The following is a 27,723-nucleotide window of genomic DNA, read 5'->3' as shown; positions in this document are numbered from 1 at the left end:
TAAAGGTCTAGCATATGTGGCTTACAGTATTCCTACTGTGGAGACTAGATCCTCTATGTAGTCCAGAAACCATAAATACACGACAAATTCTGTACATGACCTATGAATTTAGGACTCAACAGCACATCAGACAGGCCACATTGCTTTCCACATAAGATTACTGAAAGATTATAGTGGGGGGGAATTAATAAAACATATTAAGCAAAATATGACAACGCAGGTCATTTCATTCATCATATTTTTAGGGGGACAGAGCACAGGGTTTACAGTATTTTCGCAAAAATAAGCTTCAGGTCAGGTGTTGTTAATGTCAGCGTCGAGCAGAGGAGCCATAGCCACGTCTCTAACCAGCCAGACCGGAGTTCTCGCGAGAACCTGGTCTGGTCGAGCCTACGGCGCTGAGCGGCGAGGGAGTCCGCGCGGGAGTGACGGCGGACGCGTGACGTCACTGAGACGCCTGAAAGTCAACAACGAGCAGCGGTGGCGTGAGGAGCTCGGAGCTGCGGCGGACGAACCGACGGCGGGGTGAGGAGCTGCCGCCGCTGTGTGTTGTTTTGGCCAGTGCCGTTGTCACAGTGCGGGCGGCCCGAGGCTGCTCTCACCGCGCCGGGTGGTGAGCCAGCGGGCTGAGGAAGACCCCGCACTCACGCCATCAGTCAGGAGAGCTGCGGCGGGGGGGTTTGCCCCACCAACGCCGGCGCCAGGTAAACATAGCTGGGTTGTAAACAGAGGGCGGCTGGCTCCTCTGCTCTCCTCTGTTATGCTCTGCTCGGCTGACTGTGTGGTTGTCAGTGAGCGGAGCGGGCTGTCTCTTAACCGCTAACCGGTAACCGGCCGCCTCCCTCACAGCTAAACCCACGCTGAGGCGGTGCGGGGCGGGCTGGATGCTGCGGCGTGGAGGCTGCGAGTTATTAGAATCAGGAGAAGGTGCAATTTGCTGCTTTACGGCCTTGTATGTGCGCTAACACAGCCCCGTCCTCCATAAACAAACAGCCCCGAGCGCTTTGAATTCCAGCGGCTCGGTGATTTTACTACAGTTAGACATTTTTACAAATGTTATGCTTAAACTTTAAGCTCTGTTTAAACGACAACATACGAAACGACTCATGACTATCACTCTGTCAGGCTAAAACGAGCATGAAACAACAACATTGGAGATTCTCTCCTATTCCCAGATAAAGTATCATCAGCTTAAATGAGTCTGCATGCATTGGCGGCTCAGACAGGCAGTAGCTGGTGCGCGTACATGTGTGACTCTTTGCATTCATGACAGTGTTTATATCCGTGCTTACTCGGGCATCGTGTCCCTCGCCAATTAAAGCACCGACAACAACAACAAACAGGGTTAGAAGGCTCGTCTCGTCAGCCATTATTGTGGTTGCGTCGCTGCAAAACACTGCTGGGTTACAGCCTGCCAGCCAGCAGCACTGATAAACTAAAACCAGGACAGACAGAGCTGACAGCAATGTGACAAGCTTTCGGATGCTGTGGAGACTGACGTGTTTTACGATGCTGCCTTGATCTGCTGCTGATTGAAGTGTGTTTGTATACACAGTGACCCCAAGGGACATTTGTGTCATACTTTAAAACAGGGGTGGGGAACTGAGGGCCTGAGTCCAGCACAGTTCGGTTTTCCTGCTCTTGCACACCAACCTAACCTGATAAATAGCTGAGGAGTTGAATCAGGTGTGCTTGAGCAGGAAGATCACCAACCTGTGCAGGAACCCGGCCCTCCAGGACTGCAATCCCCCACCCCTGCTTTAAAACAATGGTCACCAATCTTATCCCTAGACTTCCCAGACTGGGCTGGTTTTGCTGCAGGTTTTCAGTCCAGTCAAGAAGTCTGGTTTAATCAGTTGGTCCCAGTCTTTAAACCATTGATTAGTTGTATGAGGTGTGCTCTGCTGAGTTGAAAGGAAAACCTGCAGCCACATTGGCCCTTTGCAGGTAAGGTTGGTGAGCCTTGCTATGAAATGTATTAAGCTCTTTGTGTTAGGAAACCAAATGGCACTCAAAGTCGTATGGAGACGTTTGGGCACCCCTGGTCAGATGACATCTTTTCTAAAATAAGTTCTCTTCTTTACAGAGAACACATTTTTTCAATATATTAAATTCAGCAAAAAGAAAAAAAAGAAATTGTAGATTTGTTCCGTTTATAGGATGTGTTAATTTATTTTCACTTAGAAAATCAACAAAGTTCATTGTTGTGTCATTTTACAGGTGATATGGCTATTTTAAATAGACTTTCATTTTCTTTTACTTTTAAGAGGTATCTGTTATCATTTGAGTAATATCTTTGCAGACCTCTGCAGGTTTGCATCCAAAACGCCTTTGTATATGCCTTTGAGTTTATGATTCAATCAATAAACAACAGCTTGGCCCAGACTTTGAAGTTTCCACCTCTGTGCTTTATGGTACTCTTAGTGCAGTCTGGTTGAAATGCTTCTCCAGGCATTCTCCACACAAAATCTACCATCAGTTTAATGCTGTACTAAAAGTATTTTTCTTTCAAACAAATATCATTTTGTTAAACATGAAAAACTTTAAAGTTTACTGATGGTTAAAGTGTCCAAATACTTGCTGGGGCCACAGTGTATATTATATAAGTGATTATTGGTAGGTATGATGCTTAGTTACCTTAATCAATTACATCAGCAGTTGAATGATTACAAAATCCAGCACTTGAAAGTCCAGAGTTTGGAGACCTTTACCATGAGTTTCTAATCCTTAGAGTTCCCATTTCAGTTATTTTCCAGCTCCTAACTCAACAGGGACAGATAAGCACTCTCCAGCCCAAGTTTGCTTAGCTGGCTGAGCTGAACTTGAGCAGAATAAACCCATAAACCGGCTGGGGGTCTCAAGAAATCTGCCCGGGCAGTTGCTAAGAAACTTGTTGTTTATTATAAGATGTGTAGATGTGGCTTTATCTGTAAGTTAGAGAATGGAAAAAACTGTCTAAACAGTGATAAAGTATCTGTTAGCTAATAAGGAAATGCTGATAAAACGTGTCTTAAGCTGTGTGTGTTATTTCCGCCTGGCATGTTCGGATGGTAAAAACATTTAAATGATAAAGCTTGATGGGAAGTGGTTTGTTTAATTGTAACTCAAACCTCACTTGACCCATCGTTAGGCTCCTGTGTCTTTTGTGTCAGGTGAACCTAAACTTTAGTTAAATTACTTTAGTTATTTGTCAACAAATAAAAGAGCATTGACACATTACTGATCTAACCAAAGCACTTAGTTAATCATTCTGTTTGTTTTTGATCAGTTTGTTGCAAGTCCTGTACAAGAGCTCCATCAATAATGGAAAGTTGGCCAAGTCGTCTTAATGGCTTGAAGTGATACAGGGCGATGTTAATGTGAAGTTTGGTGGCTGGTGGAGGTGATGGGAGGTTATTAATTGGCAGCAGTTGTGATTTAATTTCAGATCATTTTCTGTTTGCAAAATTTAAAAAAGTCATACCTGCTATTGGTTCTACAAAGGAAAATTTAGAAGCACACAGACGAATATGTTTAATGTTTTGTATTTAAAGAAACTGGCTTCAGTGCACATATACATGTTTAAAAACTAAAAAAATGCATGCTGGCTAATTTAAAGCAAACAAAAAATGGTTTCTTGAAGCCATATTTACATCATAAAACCAAGGAACTCAACATGTCTAATAAAAGGATGTTTGTGATGGAGGACACCCCTTCAGATGAGCTAATGCTAAAGCTATCACTGGAACTAGTCAGTGCTGAGGAGACCTTAGTCTTTCACACAGTCTTTTAGCAAACTGTAATGAAACAGTACCAATAATGCCATGTATACGAGTGCATTATTATTTATCTTTACACTAAATGATTATCACACATGCGAGCACTGCACATTGTTGTGTAATTTGGCTGCTAAGTGTCAGCAGCTATGTTAAGAAAAGCTAACATCTAACGTCATTCTATAATATTTTTTTATTTTTTAACGTCATTTTGCCCAGCCCTACCTTAGACTTAGAATCCAAAACTTTTTCTCGAATGAAATAAAAGCAACACCATCCTCTAGATGATCGGGGTGGTGTGCATCAGACATACGTTCCTCAGTCACATCTTTCCACCATTTCTTAGCCTAATAATTCAGACTAATTTACTACTACTGCCATTCTCACTGCTGTTCTTTACTGAGGAAGTAGCATTTAGAGATAATTGCAAGCAGTTGAGAGGCATCAGTCATAATTTTGCAAATGATCAGTTGTAATTCGATCTATTTGTGTTCTTTTCTACTTTGGCTGATGTTGGTTCTTAATGGGAATACATAGGGCATTAGCCTATGTTGTGCCTTATGTTGTATGTAAATAAACAATATTCTGTCTCTTCCTGGCAGCGCTCAGAAAAGTAAACAAACCAGATATGAATTGACAGAACAAGCACTGAATGACTTCTTTCTTTCTTCATGGACCCACAGTTCTGCTTTCTTTAAGGTGATTGTGAGCAGAGAGTGTGTGAGAGAACGGGAAACATTAGTGTGAGTGCAACAGTGTGTCTGTTTTTGAATTATGGCTGCGGCAGATTAGCGGAACTCCTCTGAGACCACAGACATCCACATCCTGCAGTGTTCATTCAGAACTTTTTCATTTCCTCCATTCTGGTTTGTGAGTTTCTGGTTGTGTGTGTGTGTGTGTGTGTGTATGGGACTCCCCTACACTCACTGAATAAGTGTGCACTCTCTCATTATTCATTCATCTCCAATTCAGTAACCAGTCTGCAGGGAGGGCTGAATGATTTGGGGAAAATATCTAATTGCAAGCATAGTGGGTTGTGTTGAGATGCTAACCTGGGGATCCTGCCCAGTCTGACATCCCTGAACAGGTTGCTGAGAATGTGAATGATGCCCAGTGCAGGAAAAGAAAGAAAGCAGAGGTGGCAGCATCTTTTTTTAATCGTCTTAAAAGTGAAAACAACCATTTGGTCAACTCTTTTCAGTGAAGAGCTCATGATCAAGGTATTTAAGCTGGTCAAAACTGCTTACTACCAGAGCATGCACTGCACACGGGTGACTTTGAGACTGCCCAGGGTCGTCTCAGTACATTTCTTTGTGGAGAACTAGCCAGTGCACACTCATTTCTTCTTGGTATTACATACAACTGAGAATATGCTAGCTAGAGCATGTTAGCTCTGAAGCAGTAGGAAGCTTATTTAGACTGATACTGCCACATTGAATCAGGTAGTTGTGAACGTTATGTGCCACATCTTCAATGTTTCCAGTGTGCAGAGCTGTCAACTATGTGCTTGATAAACAACTTGTTTCCACATGTTTCATAAAAGTAGTGAACATGTTGGTTATTTGAATGACTTCACAGATATTTTAATTATCAAATTAATTCAATATTATTGAATATTTGTTGCAGCGCTAGTGACAGCCATGTGATAAGAAATGTGAGAGTTTATATCAGTTTATATCAGTTGTCTTTGATCAAACTGGTCTGTTGGTCACACTGAAACTTTTTGGGTTTGTTTTTCTTCATGTGTGAATTCAGTTGTGACTGTGTCTCTGTATTAAGGTGGACAGACTGGACATGTCATACAATTGGAATTGGCTGTCTGGGTAAATGAAACCCAAGAAGCTGTCTCATATTATTAGGGCTTTATTTCTCTTTATAAGTACATCCTTGGAGGGATGTGGAGAAAAATGACAGAATAGCAATCATAAAGACATGATTTGTCTGAGCTTTTCTGAACCTCGCTGGCTTGTTTTGATATGCAATTTGGCCCAGGGCTGATGTGAAAAGAGGAGTGGAAACTTCAGCGTATTCACCTTGCTGAAATAAAGAGCAAACAAGCAAATGAACTGGGCTACTCTTCTAGATTAGGAGAGGCCAGGGACAATTGTAACACACTTGATATCTCAAGTGTTTTCTCTTTATACTTGAGGAAAAGAAGTGAGATTGTTTTATCTCAGGACAAACTATAGACAAGCAATGATTTTGAGTTATGAAAGATTATTTTGGGATGTATAGTGTTTTGCCTTTTGCTTTCACACAAAGGAATCAGTTGAATCACAGTTGTAGGTTACAAATTAATGTGAGTGATCTCTGTATTGTAGCAACGAGCTAGTATACAAGATAGTATCATGACTGTTTGCTTTGCTTTTATCATGATTATTGCTGCTGACACACACTGGAAAATATAATCACCCTGTTTGTCTGTGTTGACATAGACGTAACCAACTTTTCTGTTGTAATCTTTCGCTAAATTTGAATTTTAAAAGTGTGTATTTAATCAAAAGCATGAAAGATAAAGTTCAGTTATGGTTGTTCTCTATCTGCTTATCAATAAATACATTATTATACAATACAATATATTATTTTGCCCAATAATCAATTTGTTTTTGTGTTGTGGCAATATTATACATTTAAAAGTATGAATGGGTATCTACATATCGTCCCCTTGGAATTATAAGGTTCTACCTGCATTCTGAGCAGTTTTGAGATGTTGAGTTTCAAAGATTTTGCATTCTAAATAGCAAAACTGATTCATACATGAAAATGACAGACACCCTAATTGTATTCTAAATGTACAATTTCAAAATCCTGTCAAATTTATAAGTGAGTTTTTTGGAGCAGGTCAAATGCAGATACAATCTTCTAATCTTATGAACCCACTTTCTGCTTGGAATTATAAGGTTCTGTCTGACAAAACATGAAAAGAAGCAATGATTTCCAAGGAACACAAACACTGGTAAATTGTTTTAACCATTGAATTAGTGTTGTACAGTGTTTACATGATCAGAAAGTTAAATTTAATGCTTTATATGATATTTTTTATTACATTTGTTTCATAAAATGTATTTCTTGTTTTAGGACAAATCATCTTTTTCTTGTTCAAAAAAAGTGTTAATAGAATATTTTGTCCAGTGCAGAGGTCAGTTTAAGGTAGGAACCATTAGTTTAAGCTTCAGTTTAGACAGAAACCAGCCAATAAACTGTCTGAGCAAGTAAGTGTAGCAGGTCAGTGTAAAGACAGTGTTTTGTTTTATATCAGAAATGTGACTCTAATGCACAAAACATCTTATTTTGAAAGAAAGAAGAAAAAAATGGATGAATTAAATTAATGTTTGTTGTAATTAAGAGCCCATCAATTCAAATGTTTACTATTTAATTATGTTTAAGGCTTAACATTTATAAAACATAAGACAATTTTTAAAGAAAAACTTTTAAAGAAAGAAGACAGGCAGAGTTTCAGGAACATGCTTTCATGTCGCTCAAAGTTTGATAAACTTTTCCCGCACAACAACGGTGACACGACAAAGAAACAGAACCTGATTGGTCCTCTTGTGTGTATTCAAAGTGCTAATTGGCTCACAGATAGAACCTTATAGAACTAAGAGTTTGACTTTGGCGATAGAACCTTTTTGTTTTCTAGATTTAAAAAGTCCAAAAATGAATAAAACGTAAAAAAAATTGACAAAAATGTCAGCTAGAATCTTATAATTCCAGAGGGACGATGTGTCTGCAATGTGATTAATTTTAATTTTAAGTTAGAACAAAACATAACAGAACCTACATTTAGGCCCAGAAAAGCAGATCATGCCTGAAATTTTACCAAATTATTAAGCTACCAAATAAATGAAAAAAAAACAACAACTTTAATAGCATTGGGCTAAATACGGCAGCATTAATTATATTAATCTGAGCTAAAGTGAGTACAATTCAATGATACTGTCTTTTCTGTCTGGGTGAAAATATATTAATGGTCATATTTCTTATTGCACACAGACGAGGTACTTTTGAAGTAATGGAAGAAAACGGACAGTTGCCCCCATTCTCCTCTAGTTTTCCGCTGAACGTTCAGTGACAGCGATTCCTTTTGGAGTGGGTTTTAAACACCCAAGCTGTTGCTGTAGTTGGTAGTTTGCTTGCCTCCAAGACTGAATGGCTGCACAGTAGCTTATGCAAAGAAGCCAGCCAGCCAGTTATAGCGTTGAGGGGGATTCTCTTTGTGTGTTTAAGGCTTTCTCCAGGGAGAGCAGCAGCAGGAGAGTTTCATAAAGGGAGACTGCGGGTTCCCTTTGTTTTGAAACAGCGTTTACATTAATTAGGTAAACTGAAACCATTTTCAGCTTTAAAGTGATACTGCACTTCGTTTCAAGGCCAAAGCCCTATCGTATTTGCGCTTTAACAAGAGTGATAAGCTCTCATCTCACCACTTTATGATTTTTGTGTACTTAAGAGGTTGTGATCGCAGTTAATGGGTTGAATTTGGTGAAAAGACATTAAGGGAAGTTTGTATTCATGGTTTAGCCCGTTAGCATATATGCTAGGCCGATATAAGCGCCCTTTTTTATGGAGCTCTGGATTGAAGCATTGGTTTTGTTCTTTTCCCTGACTGAATCTTAGTTTTGGCTATGTGAAAGAGAAAATTGATGTCAGAGGTAGTCATTTGAGGTGCTGCTAAGTATTAAATACGATTTTAACTTATGTACCATCAGGGGATTGAACCTGGTTCCCTGATATTATAAACAAAAGTGGCTCTGCTGGACCACACAAATTTAATTCTTCAGCGATTCATGGTATTAGTTTATCATTCTCCTCTCCTCCCTTGACACATTAGACTTGTTGATCATATATTACTGCTAGTCTCATGGTTCGCCACATGGCTTGTCACAATATCTGAGTAACACAGTAACCACAGTTACCCTGGACACTAGAAGAGAAAGACCGCGTACTATGTTCTTGGTCTTGTTAACATGGGTGACTGTGGGCTTCCTTTGTTTCGAAGTGGTGTTTGCATGAATTAGGAAAACTTTAAAGTGATATTGTTTCAGTGGCAAATTCTGTTTAGTGGAGCTTTAAATTGAAAAGTTGAGTTTTTCCTCACAGCAGGTGTGTAGTTTAAGTGGAACTTACTGCTATGAGTATGTACAGATATTTTTAAACTCTTTTTTTAAAACCTAACCTGCCATTCCTGTGACATTTCTTTTTGCTCTCGGCTTCCTCATTAGCAGTCTGTGCCTGTGTAAAGATGTTCGTGACAGTGTCCCTGCTGTGGGGAAATCCCATATCTTCAAAACTGGTGATCAGAATGTTTTCCAACAAAGGTTTCTACCTGTCGCTGAATTCAGAAGTAACTTATTGAAGCACCTTCTTGATTTTTTTTCCAGTTTTCTGCCGAAGTGTCTGTATTTTGTGTCAGATGTAATCCAAAGCAGTGATACCAGTGTGAGTGAAATATTACCTTTGAGGTGAATATTAGTGTGCTGGTCCTGCAGGTAGCTGTATTGAGGCATGTTGCATATAGATCTTCTGCAGTTTATCGTTCTGCTGATATTGTCGTTTGACTTGAGCTAACAGGGGTGAAGGGAAGTGCATGCAGTTCAACAGCTACAGCTTGGTTTTCCACTGGAATGTGTTTGCTGGCATGAATATTTCTTCATGGTTAATTTTTTGACTACAATCATGAACTCTCTTGTAGTTTGTATTTTTGTCATCACATATTTTCCTGATCTGAGGAGCTTTAAGAGGTTTTTGAGGGCTATCTTGCTTTACAGACTATTGTTTATTCAAGCACTAATGACAATAATTTAGTCCAATTCATGTAATAATAAAGCAATAAGCCACGAGAGGCTGTGCGTTACTGCAATTTTATCATGGGAAGGGTGTTCTTAGGCATGATGCGCGTACATTTGAAATGCGTAATCCATTCAAGTGACATTTTTAGACTTTTATACTGCTGTTTTACAGTTAATCATACTGTAAGTACTTCAAGCCTGTGACATTAATGATGGAGTTGTTTAGGCTGTTGGCTATCTTTTAACCTGTTAGCTAGCTGACCAGCCTAGTTCTAGTTAGGAACATAAGTCGCCAGCCCCTTAAACCAAAAATGGGTTCTTACTTCATCAATATACTCCATGATCCATACGAGCAGCATTAGAGTCAAAGATCATTCCATTAACAGCACAAGTTTTTGCCGTGCTGTGACGCAGTAATATACAATTCAGTTGTTGTGAGATGGTCATATGTGTGCGTGGCTCAGCCAGTCAGATTTTAGGATCGGAACTCTCCGTTTTATCATGGGTATTTTTCATTCCCGGTCCAAGTAAACAAATATTGACGTTAATATTGATTGATTGAAGTATGTGGACACCCCTTCTAATTCTAATTGCATCCACACCCATTGCTAACAGGTGTTATTTCTAACAAGGCAGTTGAAATTTCTGTCCTGCTAGAGCTGACTCGGTCAACTGTATAATGAAATGATTTGCTGAGTTAGGTGTGGAAAAACATGACTTGCCTGGACAGAGTCCTGACCTTAACCACGTCACACACCTTTGGGATGAACTAGAACGCCCAACATCAGTGCCCAACCTCATTAATGCTGTTGTTCTGAAACTATCAGCCAAAATGTAGTGCAAAACCTTCCCAGATAAGTGGAGGCAGTTGTAACAGCAAAGGGAGACCAATCCAATTTTAATGCCCATGGTTTGGAAATGAGATGATTAGCAAGCACATATGGACGTGATGTTCGAGTGTTCACATACCTTTGGCCGTGTAGGGTATCAGAAAGTGGTGGTTATTGGTCACACTATTAACAGTGTTTGTTACATAATCCTGTCATGCTTTTTTGTTGTTGTTAAAAAGAAGTAATGTAGCTGCCAGGGGTGAGGTTACATTGAGTTTCAACAAAATGATTCTAAAAGTTTCCTCATTCCTTAAATGGTCTGTTGAGTATTGAGTGGTCTGCATTTAGGTCACTGCATGGGCCTCATCTCTGGCAAATCTGTGAGAATATTGACTTTATTGTAACACTAAAATGCAGGTGAGGATTATCACAGTCTTCTGAGATACCAGGTTTCAGATGCTAAGGGTTTTACAGGGAATCTCACATACTCTGAGAAAAAAGGTACAAAGCTGTCACTGAGGCAGTACCCATCTTGTCACTGGGGTGGTACCCCCAAGGGTACATCTCAGTACTTTTAGTTAGAGAATATAATTTTACCAAAGCTAGAAACAAGGGATACATCAATATGGAATTTCTGGGCTGATTACAATAACTGACAACACATTGTTGTGGCTGTATTGGAATCAATAATCAATCATTATTAATTGAAACGAATCACCGCTACAGTCCACATATGAAGCGCAGAAGGTTCATTGATTCATTTTAACAGAGCCATTACATAGCTAGATGTGATAATAATTTACATTCATTTATGTAAATGTTTTAAATAATGTGGCAGACTTACAGAACCACATTTGGATGTGCTGTAAGTAGTCTTGCCCAAGGACTCTTACTGGAATATCTATTGGTAGCTATCTATTTGAATAAGTTGAAAAGAATGGAAATGTCCAGCGCTAATGGCTACACATGCATGCATGCATGAGCTAAGAATTGAGCCCTTGGGTGTAGTTATTGGCAGTAATTCTAATATTGAACTGATAATAATGATTGTTTTCCCTTTCATTACACACCGATGTATCGCTACGGCCTACAGGAAACCACATACATCTTCATTAAATGTATATAGTTCAGATATGTAATGCACATATAGTGTGTATATGCACATCTAATGTACATAGTGCTGCTTGACTTGCTGGGTTTGGGTGCCATTACCAGGCACATGTGATGCTGGTTCATGTGTCTGAGCTCCTCCCACCTGTGCTCATTAATAAAATAAATATTTCATGGGTGCTTCTGTCGGCTCCACAGAGGAACCGAGTTTGGTGTGTCTGCTGCCAACTCTTCGGCATCAGGTTTACATCTGCAGGACCACGTCTTTGATGGCAGTGGAAGTTTTCTGTCAGTCTGAAGGTGTGAGAGGAATGGGTGAATAGTTTTGTTGTTGCTGAGAGAGAGAGGAAGAGAGAGATATGAAGGAGCTGCAGTAGCTAAGGAGGCGGAGTGGAATAGCACAATACATTTCCTCCACCGCTTTGCCATACAGACAAGGGCAATGCGTCAGACTGAGTCACAACTGTCTCCAGCCATAAGAGCTGCTGATGTACGACAAGCTTGTAGAATTCAGCCATACTCAAGGTAGATGACTTCTGAATGATGTGCAAGGACAGGCACTGCACTATACTTTGATTGGACTTTCAAAGAGCTTATATGTCCTTGGGGAAGTCATCATGTTGAAGAACCACATCCAAGCTCACATCCTCAGCTTACATTTACTTGGCTTGTCTGATTTTTTCATCATCCTTTTTTCACCTTTCCAAAATGTACATTGGAGCTGGAAGTAGATGAATCTATTGCAGCAAACACGTTTTCACTACCATGTTATAAAACATGAATTCATTCATAGCATCAAAGAGGTCTGCGAAAGTACACGGGTTGGAGGAGAAACAAGGAAAGTTCTCTTTAGAATAACTAAAGGCTCCCTCGAGGATGTGCTGCTGAACCCAGTCCAGCTTTATCTCACCGTCTCCCTTATTTCACCTCTGATACGTGAGCGTCTCTGGAAACGCTGAACATTCCAGTCAGATCACGACAGCAGACCTGGTGCTTCGCTGGGCTTGGCCTGACCTCGTAAGTCTTTCCAGCTACAAATAGAAGAACAAGGACACCATTGATGCTTGTTTGGTCCCTTTTTATCATATTAATAGAGGATTTAGATGCAACTCAAACAGCTCTTTGACGGCTCTCACCTATGATGAACCTTTTACTCAGATTTTCTTTATAATTAGATTAGATTGGCCCAGATGGTGTTCCTGCTTGAGTTTACTTTGCACCATTTTTAGCTGAATTAAGAATTACTGCGTTCATATCAACCCTGGAAATTACTGGGACTGTGTTTATAATATTGATATGGCGTTTGAGTAAGTGTTAAGTATCTTTTAATAGCTGTTGTTAAGGCATATATGATTCTTGTTAGTTGGGTGCTGGATTTAGATGTGGTTTAGTTCAGGTTATTAGCATTATTAGTTCGTAGCCATCTGCGATTAGAGCTTAGCCATTAGAGTTTTGTTTACGTGTTTGTAGCGGCGCCTCTGTTAAATTCTAAACAGGTTATGTTTCTGATGTATGTGAACTGTGACCCATGTTAATGAACGTTTTGTTGTTCACTAATAAAGTTACAGTCACAGACTCTCTCTCACGCACATATGTGACCAAATACTGACCCAAATACTGACCGCTGTCTCCTGCTCTGCTGCCTCTGTGATTAAAAGTGCAGAAAGTTCACTGCTCTGCCTCTCTGTGCTCTGGCAAGCAACTCAAACTGAACCACACCTAGAATGTAGATCTGATTGTTCCCCCAGCATAATTTATTCATCGTTTTTGTATTTTTTTAGCTTTAAAAGATAAATATTAATACGAATATCATTATCATTCTCCCCACCTTTATTTATTTATTCATAATAACTGTAGTTTTTACACAACTTTTAAGATAAACATTGTCTAAAAATGTCTGTTATACATCTGCTGTAATTTTTCAGTGTTGCTTACATTTTTTTATGCACTAGATTAATTATATGATACTATAATTAATATAATTATTAGATAAATTGGCTCTTGTTATGGTGTTCTTGCAGCAGATTCTAGAGAAAAGAGGAGGTTCTCTTATTTCTATCATCTCTATCCCAGATTATTTAAGTTTTTTCTTCTGTCAGCTTTGTTTACTGGTTCATTCTTATGTTTTTTGTTCAGCTTTTTTGTTTGTTTGTTTGTCTTTTTAATCTTTGATTCTATAGGCTTACTTAATCTTCAAGTAAGGTTCGACCTAGACCCAGAGCTTGCTGCAGCTTCGTACAGTCCATTTCATTGCCGTGCGATCTCAATTTGAGTAAACAACATTAATTAGTCTCTGGGCATCTGAAACGTTCATGTTTTGAACATGGGATCATCATGCTTTTGTGAGAAGTTTCATAGGGTGATGAGTGATAATTTTACACCTCGTCATAGCCACAGTCTGGATGATCATACTGAAAGATCTGGGTCAAACTTCAAGAGACACAAATTGGTCAGAAAACTGACGCATTGGGATTACCACATGGAGATTATTCAAGATTTTAGTCACTTTGTATACATTGTCAGAAAATAACCACTGTAACTGTTGTTGACTATAAATAGCATAATTAACATTTAAAAGTACCGTCTACTTTCATAAATTAGCCAAGAAGATTTGCTTAAATGCTTAGTGAACACTATTTTAAGTTTACCTCATTTGCTCTCCTAACATGGTGGCCTACTAAAGTACTTCATAGGCTTCCTCCTCTCTCTTCTCCCTCTGTATATGTTGATTGATTGGAGCAGAAAACATGAATAATGCATAAAAGAAAAAAGGAATGACTTTTCTAAACTAGCTGTTTTGAGTTGTTTTACGTTAAGAGTTTAAAGTTATCTTATTCTTTATTTTATGCAGGTGTTCAGAGTTGAGAGTAGCTGATTTTATCGGAATGCTATTTTCTCTGGTGGACTGGTGGGAATACTGGCCATGTACAAATCATTGCTTCCTGAAAATGCATGCAATTTTGTATGTCATTCTGTTTTTAATGAGGATAGAACTCATACTTATTGACCGTGGGTCCACCGCACAGCCCTGTGGTCACTAGCTGAAGTTCAACAAGTCAAGAGGTCAACTTTGCATTCTGTGTCCGCAAGGCAAAGTATGCACATTCAGTAGAGTGGAGGAATGTCTATTTCAGGGCAACACCCTTGGAGTTTTGATCCCTTTGCTTCGGGCAAGACATAAACGCTTCAGCAGTTTGCTTCTAGTTGTGTTACATGAATACAAATGTACATTGAATGCACCTCATCATATCTGACATCCCTCATTTAAAAATCAAGCCGTGGGAGTAGTGTAGAGGCCACAGCTGCAAAACTGAGTTTTAGGTTTTATGCTAAACACTATGTCCTACAATCCATAATAGACTTGCCTGAGGAAATTATGCAGCACACCTGTTATACCTAATGTCAATGAGACACCAATATTTACTGGCAGTCCAGAGAGCTTTTCAGAAAATGAAAATGAGAGTACAGGGATTTTACAGAATAGATTTTAAGTCCTTACCATTTCGCCCATGCTTACTATAGAATTTATTGATTATTGTTTTAATGCAAACTTAAGGTACGTTCATGTGCCATGTATGCCCTGAGGACATTTTATGTTATTCATCTGCATTTAACGTGCAACAGTGCTTGACCTGGGCACTATGAGGAAGTCATCATTAATGCACTTGTTCAAACTAGGGCTCAGAAAACCTTTGGGTATCAGTATCTGGTAATTCCTGGTGGTAAAAATCTATATTATAACCACACAATAACTTGTAAAGTTGAATAAAAACTCATGGTTGAAATAACAAAAACAGCAAATGCGTCCAACACCTTGCATCAGCATGTGTTTTCAGTGAAAGTACATGGAAGTAAAACTGAAATGACGTATGTGTTGATGGTGTTTTTACTCTGGAAAGTAAAATCAGATCTCATCTGGTCAAAATGGAGATGTTTTTGTGAAGAGTTTAAATGGAATCCAGGCAAAATATATGCAGATACAATCAGGATGGGAAACACATGTTAATGCAAGGTGTAAACAGGGCAAAATTCAGCACCTAACCTTGAACATTAGGTTATAACGTATGTATTTGTGTGTGCATTTTTCAGTTTTTGACATTATTTGAAAATGTCTGTTGCTCTTTACATTGTATATAAATTTCATGAGGAATGAAATGGTTCTATTGGCTTACATTGCGTTTGTTTTTTCCTTCTCCTGTAAAGTTATCATTTTGGAGATGTGATTTGGAGATAATAGTAAATAAATCATAAAATGAAACAAAAACAACAAATAAACATAAAATGCGCCATAACTTTTGCACAGGCCACATTTTAGTCTCCCCCCAGTATGTTAAATCCAGCAAATAAACAGTAGTTGCACATTACAGTGTTCGGAAGTGTGTCCTCTGTAGACGATATGTTAACTTATTTTCACTCAATAAAACATGTATTATGACAAAAGGTGCACAGACTTATGGCTTTATATAATTTAAGGAGACATTTTGTATTTAAAAAGTGTGACAGTCATAGCAGTCAGAAAAGCGCTGTTTAACTCTACTGGAGTATTCAAAGACATTAAAGACATTAAAATCAAATATACAATTGTCAGCTCATATTAATGATTATTGAAATATTTAACCCCTTAAAATTGTTCACAGTGATGGTGATAGGAACCAGACATCTGCAGAGTTTAATGCCTCTAAAAGCTCCCTCACAGAAAGATAGCACATGAAAAGGTTATGAATATGCTGCCTGATACTTGAAATATCTCTATTTTGAAATACAGTTTTGTCCTAAAAGCCATTTGTGGCAGCAGACATGGTCCACAAAATAGTCCATAAGGGAAAGTGTGTTTTTTCAGATATAGCACTGTTTCTCCATGATCGTCATTACATACAAAAACTTAAGACACCTGTAGGACCACTGGTGGTTTTAGATAGTGAATAAAATGGCCATATCTGTGTTGTAGACATTGCAACCCCTGGTTCCTATCACCACCATTGGAGTTGGTAAGTTCCTCTGCAATGATCCATTTTATATCAAACTGCTCTGAATGACTTTTTTTCATCTTAGCAACAGAATTATGCAGAAATTCAAAAAAAAATGGTGGAATTCCCCTTTAAGTGCATTTTGAAAGTAAACAGGGGTAAAGTGTCTATGAGGGGGTTAAGATGTATGAGGGGAGAACCAGGAGGCTTGTTTTTCAGGCTTGCTTGTCGGTTGGGTAAGAATTTGGGAGGGGAGGAGGGGGTCGAGAATGAAAAATCCATGCATTCCATTTTTGTGTGTGTGTGTGTGTGTGTTTGTTCTAGGCTGACTCACTGCTGAGGAGTGGGAAGGTCTGAAGAGCGCGTGCGAGAGAGAGAGAAGCGTCGGAAGGAGGGGAAAGCCTCCATAACGGCTTCGACAGGAGAGAGAGAGTGAACCGACGGAGAGCGAGAGAGAGAGGGAGAGCACCAGGCAGGCAGGGAGGGAGTGAGTGAGACGCTGACCCCTCCCCTCCCCTCTTCCTCTCCTCACCCCCCCCCAACTCCCAACACCTCCCCACTCCTTCTGGAGCTGGCGTGTAGCAGCGGAGAGCACACCGTGACAGAGGCATCATGAGCGATGTCACCATCGTCAAAGAAGGCTGGGTGCAGAAGAGGGGTAAGTGCCTGGCTGCTCTCAGAGGCTTGGTTAACTAACGGGCTTGGCTGCGTTTGAACGTGAATGTGAGAGTGAGACTGTGTTTGTGTCTCCAGGGACTGATTCCTCTATCATGGGTGGGCTCTGCTGCTGTAGTATGCCACAGCATGGCTTCAGTCAGATTATGCTGGATGCCGGCGTGTGTGGGCGTGCCTGTCTGTATGTGTGTGTTTGTCTGTAACTATAGTTTCTCACTACACAGATAGAACATAGATGAAGAGCACATGTGTCATTGTATGTATCGGTAAGAATGTGTGCGTGTCTGTGTGTCTGTCTCTCTCTAAGTGGTTCTGAATGCTGTATTAAGACCAGTGTCCATCATATCTCTCTCTCTGCCTGCTACCTTTTACTGGTTTGATTATATATTCTATATATCTCATATTCATAGACTCTCACTGAGACTGAGAACAGGCTCTAGTAATACAGCATGGCCTGTGTGATTTTTCTGCCTCTATATGTTTGTAAAGGATTTGAAACTATATTCCGAAGACAGATTGCATGGGCCCTGTTATGTACACATACATGCATACATATCCGCTCTGTGATTGCCACGTGGAAGCAGACCAGACTGCTGTTGCTACTGACTTAGAGGTGGCATCTTTACTTAGGGGTGGGATTTGTCTCGACATCAGGGGCCACCAGCCCTGGTCCTGGAGATCTACCTTCTTGGAGAGTCTAGTTCTGATCTGCACCCAGCAGGCCCCTTACCTAACACTCAAGCATCTGATCCAGTCAAGGACTTCTAGCTGGAGCGGGTGTAGCACATTGTTGTTGGAGCCAGGAAGGTAGATCTCCAGGAACAGGGTTCTTGACACCTGCTCATCCAACATTTTTCTTTTTTGAACTCATGTTGTATTGAGCCATGAGAGAATTAGTGAGGTCAGGTACTTCTATGGAGTGATCAGTTTTGGGTCACTCCATCTCATCCCAAAGATATCACTCCATCCACTGTTCCACGGCTCTCTGCTGGGAACTCTGGAGTGGCCAATCTAGAGCATCATTTACACCTATAGCTTATGTATCTTCTCTGACAGGGATGTGCTGGGTGCTTTATACCCCTAATGTGTGGCCACTCTACAGCATCCCTGTTAGAAGAGGTGTCTAGATACTTTTGCACATATGGCTTATTTATCTTCTCTCTATAACTCTTTGGGCATCTGAACACTGTGATTGCTCTATCTTTGCTCTGTCCTCTGTCCCTGCATCTCTGTTGATCTCATACTCAACATCCTGCGGTGTTTACTGCATCCCAAACTCTGCTACCCCTCCGCTGACACCCCTGGCTGAATTATGGGCTGATGGTTTGTGACTGCCACAGTTGAGTTGATTTAGGTGACTCCAGTTACAATGTGTCTTACATTGATTTTTATGGTGAAATTTCAAGCAGTGGGGTGGTGGGGCTTCATGCCTGATGTGATTTGTGGCTGCTTTTTTTCCTTCCCCCTTTTTCACCCTTATTGATCGTCTCACACACAGTATGTATTTCCACATGTTAAGCTGAAGAAGTGGGATGATACCGGCAAAGCTGAATTTTTTGCTACCTTTTTGCTGTGTAGCCTACCTCAAAGCTGCTTCTTTCCAGATGCTGCCCGTTTGATGCATTGGCTGTTCCAGAATCTGCAGCAGTAAAGCTGGCTAGTTTATTTCTCAGATAGGAAAATGAAAGTTTCTGGCATAGCTGTGTAAATTTTGCATTATTCATAGTTTTCACATTTTCAGGGTAATGGTAAAACTTTAGTTTAAGGATTGTGTTTAAGGACTTAAAGGGCCCATGTCTTACTTTATTCTTTCATTTGGTTTAATGTACCAAAAACAGTGCTGTTTCATTTTGACAGGCTGTTTTTATTGCTGTGACTTTAAGACTTCAGTGTGAATGGGCAGGGCTTAATTGCTGTAGGCTAATTAGGTGGACATAAGCAAATGTGATGGTTTTTGTGACATCACAAAAAACAAAGAATTCAAAACGGGCTGTTTTTGCAGCTCAGTTTCCATATATGGAATGTATGGACTGTGAAGTGAATGTTATGTTTGGTAACAATGTTTACATGCTACATCAAAATGTTTGATTGAAAAAAAACGGTAGGAATGTTTGTCACTTCATGATATGGGCCCTTTAATGCAATATTTCTAACAGACATGTAAGTTGTCCATAAGACAGTGATGAATGCTCATAGACAACAGCATTTGGGTACTTTGATAAATTGAGCGATGCTCTAGAACGTACAGAGTAGCAAGTTAAAACATCAGTCCTTTATACAAAAGAACACATCTGTGATGATATCAGTGGTTTGTTTGCATATGGACATAGTCTGAGTTACCAGTTCACTCCTGCTGCTTATTTATTTTCTTAGAAAACACATATGAATTAGCCAGGATGAGTGAGATTTGAGAGCGTATGTGGCTGTGGCCACGCCTGGGCCGGGCCTGTAGCCGTAGAATGGGTTGACTGGGGGTGAGCATTTGTGTGTATGTGTGGTGCTGCAGCCCTGGGCTGGGAAACAGACCTCGTTGTGTTGGGCTTGGCCGTCTGCCAGGATGACCCCGATCACCCTCTCCTTTTCCTTTCTTTTCCTGCTTTGTCTCCACCACTCTCTCTTTCCATTATTGCTTTCACTCTCCCTTCTCAGACTCTGCCCCTACCTTTAATTTTCCATTTTGTTGCTGTCTCTCTCTGTCTCATCATCTCTTACTTTCTTTCTCTTTCTTTATTTCTCCTTCACCCCCCAGCCTTGTTTCTGTATTGCTAGACATGTTGGTGTTTGCTGCAGTAGACGTTTCTTTGGCCGCGTCCCTAGCTTGGCTCGGCCTGGCCGCTGCATCCACTCCGCGCTCTTTTAAAAATAGAGCTAAAGGAGAGCGAGAGAGAGAAGGAGCGGAGGATGACCAAACGAATGACATAATTTCCTGTTTACTACACCAGTGAATGGGTCACTAGGAGCTTCCCCCTCACTTACAGAGACCTCTTTGACTCTTCTCGAAAACTTCCGCTCATCTCCCTTCAGGCATTTTATTATATACAATGACTGGCCACAGGTGCTGGATTCCAATGGTGCTTAATGCTTTGAGTGTTAGTCTGCATGATATTCAAGTAACCACAGATGGGCACACAGGCCAGTCAACTTGTGAATCAACTTTGTGCCACTCTTAACTGACTTGCAACTAGACTCAGACTTTAGACCGAGAAAAAAACACGAACAAAAACAGAATAAATCAGGAGCACCAACATTATGGAAATCCTCCAGCCTTTTGGACAGAATGAAGCTCTACATGCAGAAAATGCAGTGTTTAAAGGAAAGAAGGAAAGAGGCAAAACAACTTGAAACGGTGGCTAACGTAGCTTGGATGGCAAGTGTTCTAGCTAGCGCTATAGCTAATTTAGCTAAAGTTGTCAGCCCATCCAGCTGAAGTTTTAGTAAGTTACAGATCTCATTCCTTTAAAACTTACTAAAACTTCAGCTTGACTGGTTATTATGCTAGGTGGCTAGCATAGTTGCTATACAAACTACAGACTAGCAAACTTGTTCAAGTTGTTTTGCCTTGTTCTTGTTAGCTAGGGATGTGCATTCTGACTCATTTTAATATTTTGCTATCCAAGTATCTGCAAGAATTAAAAAAACGTCCAAAAAGGGTGCTTTGGCAGAAATGTAGGGCTAGAGCTGTAGGCGAACTCTTTTGGGTGTTAGCGCTGGTGTTAAGAGGCTAGAGGCATGTTAGTTTGTCAGAGAACTATGTTTCCACTGCCTCTGGACTTAGCCAACATCAGCTAGTCAGCCTAGTTATGAATAAAATTGTGCTGCACCACTTTTATACAGAGTGTATAAGAGTGGCAAAGTGTCACATCCATACTCACAAATACAAGCAAAACAATTACATTTTACTGTCCTGTTGAAACATACAAGTGTTGTTTCATTGAATTGTTAGTCTGTTTATTTTCTCCATCTTCTTGCTCTGAAACAGAACAAGTACACGAATAGTCATTTCAGTATTCAAATTCTGGCACCACGAACGGTTAACAGAGTATTTGATTATATCCCTATGTTAAACACCACAGTTTTCTTTCGTACAATATAATACTCGAAGCTCGACTTGGACTCACATGAAGTGACTTGTGAACATCTCTGCTAGAATCATGCACTAACATAAGCTAATATGAAATGCTATTGATAACAATCGTCACTTCCAGTTATACTGCATTGCTGTTTTTTCTGTTCTATATTTGTTATCGAATAGAATCAAAGAAGTAAGTTTGGGTAAATTAATGAAACATCATATACATTGAGCAGTACTAGTGATTGCTTATGTTTGGCTGTGTGACTGTAAACCAGCGGCTGGCTATGAGGCTGTAGAGCTCAGTGCAGAGTCACATGGTTGCCATGCTCTCTCCCGCAGGACCTTTGGAACACTCTGTACTGAGGAGAGGATGCAGAGACATGAATGAATGTCTCTCTCTCTCTTTTCTCTCTCTCTCTCTCACTGTCTGCATCGTTTTCAAGTCTTTTCCACGTTGATTATATGTCATCATGTACACTAATGAATTTTAACATGCTTTGTCACAGGGCATAAATGTATTTCTCTCTCTCTCTCTCTCTCTCTCTCTCTCTCTCTCACACACACACATACACATATGCACTGACCTTGCAGTCCCTGTTACTGACTGTGCTGTATCGTTTGGCTCACTGGTTTCATGCCTACCAGTATTCTGCTTTCAAATCAGTGCTCCCATCAGGTCCTTTTCTTTCTCTCCTGCATTCTTTCACTCACTCTCGGATGAGGTTCTTTGAGGTCCGGTTTGAGAGAATATGTGCTCTCTACTCTGTTCTGGACCTTATGTCATGTTGAATGCTTTGGCCAGGTTTTAACTGTGCCAGTGGAGCTGCAGTGCCCCCAAGACACATCTACTGCATTAGCTGGTTATTGCAATACTATGCCCAGTATGTTATGCCACTGTCCATCAAGACAACCATGGTGAAATGTTTACTTTGTGCGGGTTAAGGCTCAGGTCTGCTGTAGCCGTGCCCCTGAGTAATCTAGGATGAAGATGGTGGAGGCTGAAGGCAGTAACATATATGATGTCAATTAAAGGGAGTTCTGAGGTTTATCTGTTGGTTATGATATTAAAAAAAAAAACAGTCAGCCTTGTTTGCTTCTTCTTAATAAGAGTAATTCTTAAGGCCCTGGAAACAGATCATTAGTTATCGTCATCAGCTTCAAAATATACATTTCTTAATTGGTCATTGTAAACAATGTGGTTCGTAGATCGTACAAATGCTCACTGTTTCAAAAAGCCCTGCTAAATGCCATGTTGTAGAAGGTAATTGTTTCTGAGAAAGGCAAAATGAGTCACTTTGAATTTACAATTACAGCACATAAGAACTTCATGCAGCTCGGTTGACCATGTCCATTATGTCTACACACACACTTCAAACTAAGTGCAGTTCATTAAGACCAATGACGTCAGTTGAAGGTATGAAGTTAGTCCTCTATTTTCTACAGACAACAACCGAGCATTGGTTCTGTGTTACGTAACAGGGTGTAGGTCCAACAGTAAAAGCATGAAAAGCATCTCTGATCACTTTTCACTCTGTGCATGGTGTTGTGTTTACTATGGTGTTGTGTCGAAAGTTTTTGGTGGAATTCTCCTTTTGTGAGCTGGCTTATTGCTTCTGACAATGTAGTTGCATGACAGTGTGCTAGCATGGACTTTTCCTGTTTGTTTACGCTGTTTGGCTGTATTCTGCATATCAAGCGGGATGTTTTCAACTGGTATCAAAACTACAGTGGAGAAGTCTTTGTGTAGTACCCCCGCTGATACTTAGCATGAACATTGATTACAGATCGTTTGCCAAATGTCCCTCATAGAAACCGTGAAGTGGTTCCATGCGGCCAACAGTTTGACTGTTGATGTTCTTCCGCTCAGCATGTTTGAACATGCATAGGCCAGTGCATTAAAGCAAAGGGAGCACTGAGCCTCATTTACTAACTGTTCTGAAGATGATTTTTTTTTCTTAAAATCCTCCTATGCAGTTTCCATGAAGATTCTCACATTCAAAAGTTTCAACAGTTTTCTTATTTGGGATTTGTGCTTGGGTGAGTACAGAATCTACGCACACTCAAGCACAATGTTGCAAACGAACAACTTTGCGATTTAAGAAGACGTCATAAATCTGACATAGACTTTTCTTTAGGACCTTCCTCAAGATCATATTTAAGAAAAAACTGAAGAAAAATATTGATGAGATTCTGTTGTATTTAATCTTTTTTGGTGGCTGACGTTTTGGTGCATCACCACTACTAAAAAAGAAAAAAAAAGCCCTTATTAGTACATTAGAGTGTTTCAGCAGTTATGTGACTAGGTGGAAATGTCACTAAGGCAGTAGACTAAACTTCACTAGAAGTAAACTTTCTCCAAGCAGTCTATTTGACTAGTTACAGTGACATGCTGATGTTTTCAGCTCGGGCCGGCAGCCGTCTGTAGAGCAGGTACTTTCTCTCCAGCTTACTGACAACAGTTCATAAGCATGGCAGCTGTGTCTAAGACTCGGGTAGCAGAATGCTGGTGACGGAGAATTGTGGAGAATCTGTATTCCTTCATAGTGAATCTCACATCTAATTTTTACCACGCTGTTTGTCTGAAGCTGCACTTAACAGCGAGGATCCTTGCTCTGCCTTGCTACGCCTAAATGTTCCTGCCTCATCCTTTTATGGGCACACACGTGCCCCCCGTGCTCACACTTCCATGCGCACTTGCATACTCACTCCTGCCTGCCTGCCAGCCAGTGTGTGTGTGTGTGTGTGTGTGTGTGTGAGAGCCCAGTGTCGACACATATTAAGAAGAATGCAGCAGCCCCCTCAGTCACGACTCCGAGACTGTGTGCGTTTTGTTTAGCGTGTGCATGTTTGAGTGGCAGGCAGAGAAGGCCGGTGCCTGATGTGGGGGTCAGAAGAAGTAGCGGCTGTCTGGGGGTCACTAGCTAACTTGCTGACTGTACGCCTCGACCCGAGGGACTGCAGAATTTAGTCATCTTTCTGCACAGAACAGAGAGAGAAGCTTGAGAATGAGTGGTTCTGGTACCCGCTGTGTGGCCGTCACACCCTTTGAGGATATTAGGTAAAACAGCAGGAGGAAGGGACGGGAGAGGAAGACAGAGATTGGCGGAGAGAAAAAGAGAGAGAGATAAAGTACTGTGCAAAAGTCAGAGACCACTCTTTTATTTATTTTCAGTCAAAACAGCCATTAAGTACAAGTTATTAATTTTTCAGCACCGGGGGGAAAAGCAGAAAACCTTAAACAGGAAATTACACAGATGCCTCAACAACTCAATGTAATAACTTTGTATTTAATGTGCCCACCTTTCACCTTTATTACTGCTTCTATTCACTTTGATTGATTTGCTTTTTTCAATCCAAGAACTCGATTACAAATTCAGAATCATAAATACTCCACATCTCAGATGCTGTAGTGCAAGTGTTCTTTTTTTGGTCTATTTTCTTGTCTCAGTGACAGCTTCTTGACAGCTACACATCCTTTCAGCCCCATAGCATTGGATGTGGAAGGATGGACAGAAACACCTGTGGATTTTTTCAGATCTGAATCAAAAGTGGAGCATGATTTTCTCCTCTGTGTCAAAGATGAAAGCTGTAAGTGCTGTTTATGTGATGGTGACAGTTTTGTTGGTCTAGCAGGTCTTGCATGGTTGTTATAAGCCCCATGTTCTCTGTATATTTTAATCATTTTAAATATGAATAATCATGACTTGAATGCTTGCAGTTTATACTTTTAAAACAGGCCTGAGAGAGAATAAAATTGGATATTTTGTGTCCCCAGGAGGAGAGAGCACAGGCTCACACTCCTCTGTCTGGCTGCTGCACGTTGCTGCATGTTTTAGTGATGAGATAATGATGTACTGGGTGTGTGAGTGTGTCCAGGCCCTTCAGAAGTCGAGCAAATTGTGTGTGTTTCTATGTAATGCTGCATGTATGTTTTTGGATGGAGGAAAACACCATCAGGGGTGTGCTAATGTGAATGTAGCAGTGTAGCAGCTCTTCACCAATTACATAAGAAACATAGAAGAACCCTTTTGTTTACTTCCAGTCATTCAGCTCTACCCGCCGTCTCATGTGTCAGGTGTCATTGGTGTAGTGTCAGGGTGAACCACTGGTGACGCATCAAGGCATGACCGCTGGGGATCTCCACTGACTTGCAGCTTCTTCTGGAAAAAGTATTAGTAGTCATTGTGGGCCGTCTCTGCTGAGCTGTGCAGAGGAAGCTGTTTAATTTGGGGGTGGTTGTATGAGTGGACTCTCTGCGAGGGTCAGGGAGCATTGGCCTGCCTAGGCCTAGAGCACCATCAGCCAAGGTCAATGGCGGCAGCAGCAGGTGTGGCAGTAATGATGTCTATGGAGTGTGTTGTTGTGGAAGTGGGCCATGACTGTCCGTAACACATGACCCATGTTTTTTTTTTTATGTTTTTTTGAAGACAGAAATGGCAAATTTGTTTTTTTTCCCCCTAGTGTGACACAGATTTGATGTTTTCAGAGCTGTGTGGACACACAAATTATATCAGAGTCACTTTCATATGTGGTCTTAGATTGGATACCTGTCCAGTTCATGGCCATGCAACCTTAATGAGAACACTCAGATCAGAATTCATGTTTTTTTCCCACAGTGCATGCGCCATCATTCAGCATTACTGTATCAGCAACACAGAACCTGGTTAGGGCCAGTAAACGCTGCAATGAGCGTTTCTGACCCTTTTGATCCCCTCACTCTAATAATGAACAGCTGAGAACTGGACAGAGCAGATTGTCTTTGTGATGAAGGATTGTTCTACTGGTTAGTTTGTTTGTTGTTTGTGATGCACGTGATTCATTTACATGAAGTTATTGATTAGGATGTGTGCATTTGGGTCGCAAGAAAAATTAGAATTGAGCAATGAAGCTTGTGTATTGTGTATGTATGATGGTAATTATTTGATTTTAATTAACATTTATTTGTGACTAACTTAAGAGGTAATGCGTACATGATCCTTCAGTTGATTTAGTGACTATGTTTGTGTGGTCAGTGTATGTGATTTAACATACTACCAGCTGACATATTGAACAATAACTTGGAGTCACACGACTTGCACACTACACAAATATCTATTTACAGCTGTGCTAAAATAATGAATTCAGACTTGAATTCACTTGAAAGAGGCCCCGAATATTTTGTTGTAACTCCCGTTAGGATCAAGCAATCTGAACCAAAAAAATATGCTACGTACCTTGACGTATGTGTAATTGATTGCATTACATGCGATGCTGGAAGTGATCTCTGTTTTCTGCCAGACTCATGAAGGGGTACAGGGGTATGCACCCGGAAGTTGCAAACGGAGGTTAAACGTTGCAATGGCTGTCCAGCGCCTACCTCATTGCTCCGACATAGGGTCATCCCATTCAGATTGCTTCGTCCCACTGAGAGGTATTACAGAATATTCGGGGCCTCTTTCGAGTGAATCTCCCTGTAGAATATGCAGTTCCATTGCTCCACAGCCCAAATGCCTCTAGCTAGGGCTGGACAAAATTGATAAAATTTAATATCAGGATTTTTCAGAATATGTCATGGTGTTGGATGTTATTTACATTATAGGATAGTATACAGTTAATAAGTTAGCATTATTAGTTAATAAACCTGGACTTTCTGAGTATTAGTACGATATACTACACTAATGGCTTACAAATCTGACATTGCACTCCTTTGTGTCATCTTCTTGTCGTAAAGTCACACCAAAGAAAAACCTTATACAGTATTATAAATGGTAGTCATATAAAAAGCAAATTTCCAGAAAGGAAACATCATTTATTTTATTTTTTTTTTTAAGGATTTTTTGACCTTTTTTCAAAGCAATCTGAATCACCCAAGGGTGGGCAATATGCTGATATTTTTTTATTGTGATATTGTCACATTATGAAGCATATGTATATTTTTATGAGTATATCATAGTATGTCATCAGTACTTAAAGAACACAAAATATGTGTTGTTTTTTGTTTTTTTTATTACAAAATGCGCATAATTAGGCCTGTTTAACTGGATTTAGTGCAGTGCTGAATGTGAAATGTTGAATAGACATCTTTATCTTTGTAGTTTTTGATAGTTTGTGGTGGCACTACCGGTTCTTTTTTTTGTCTGTTCCAAATGACCAAATCCCAGGGAAAACTAAATATTGTGATACATATCATGTATCATGGAAACATCTTGGAAGTATTGTGATGTGATATTTTTGCCGTATCGCCCATCCCTAGCATCTAGCAAATGATGTACATAGCAGTTATCTGTCAGGTCCTAGAAAATATGAGGAAATTATGTTCTAGAAAGAAACTGCTTGGCAACAGGGACCTGTGTTTTTATGGCCATTATATCCCTGATACAGTCCTCTATATCTGTGAAAAATCGCTATGTCAGTGTCTTTCTGTAAATGAAATACTGCCCAGTTGATCTTAGGCTCATATATGGCTGCTCCACAGTGTCTCATGCGATTGATCAATACTGAACATATATATTAGGAAAAAATATAAAATCAAAGAAGTCACAAGACTTA

At 40.2% G+C, this 27,723-nt stretch overlaps 1 protein-coding gene across 2 annotated transcripts in view; it reads left to right on the top strand.

The window, feature by feature from the left end:
• The first annotated feature begins 480 nt into the window (after positions 1-480).
• The window catches only part of akt3a (v-akt murine thymoma viral oncogene homolog 3a), a 127,661-nt gene continuing 100,418 nt past the window's right edge, over positions 481-27,723 (top strand). The window contains exons 1-2 of one of the 2 annotated variants that reach the window (XM_036573844.1): positions 481-704; positions 16,773-17,106. In XM_036573844.1, the coding sequence (XP_036429737.1) occupies positions 17,061-17,106 (46 nt within the window). In that variant the 5' untranslated portion in view covers positions 481-704; positions 16,773-17,060. The remainder of the gene's footprint in view (positions 705-16,772; positions 17,107-27,723) is intronic. The other variant, XM_036573845.1, reaches the window with a different exon arrangement.

This window comes from Colossoma macropomum, unplaced genomic scaffold (assembly GCF_904425465.1).
Source record: "Colossoma macropomum unplaced genomic scaffold, Colossoma_macropomum, whole genome shotgun sequence".
Classification (NCBI taxonomy): Eukaryota; Metazoa; Chordata; class Actinopteri; order Characiformes; family Serrasalmidae; genus Colossoma; species Colossoma macropomum.
Note: the sequence above shows the minus strand (reverse complement) of the source record. Positions and strands in the feature narration are given on the sequence as shown.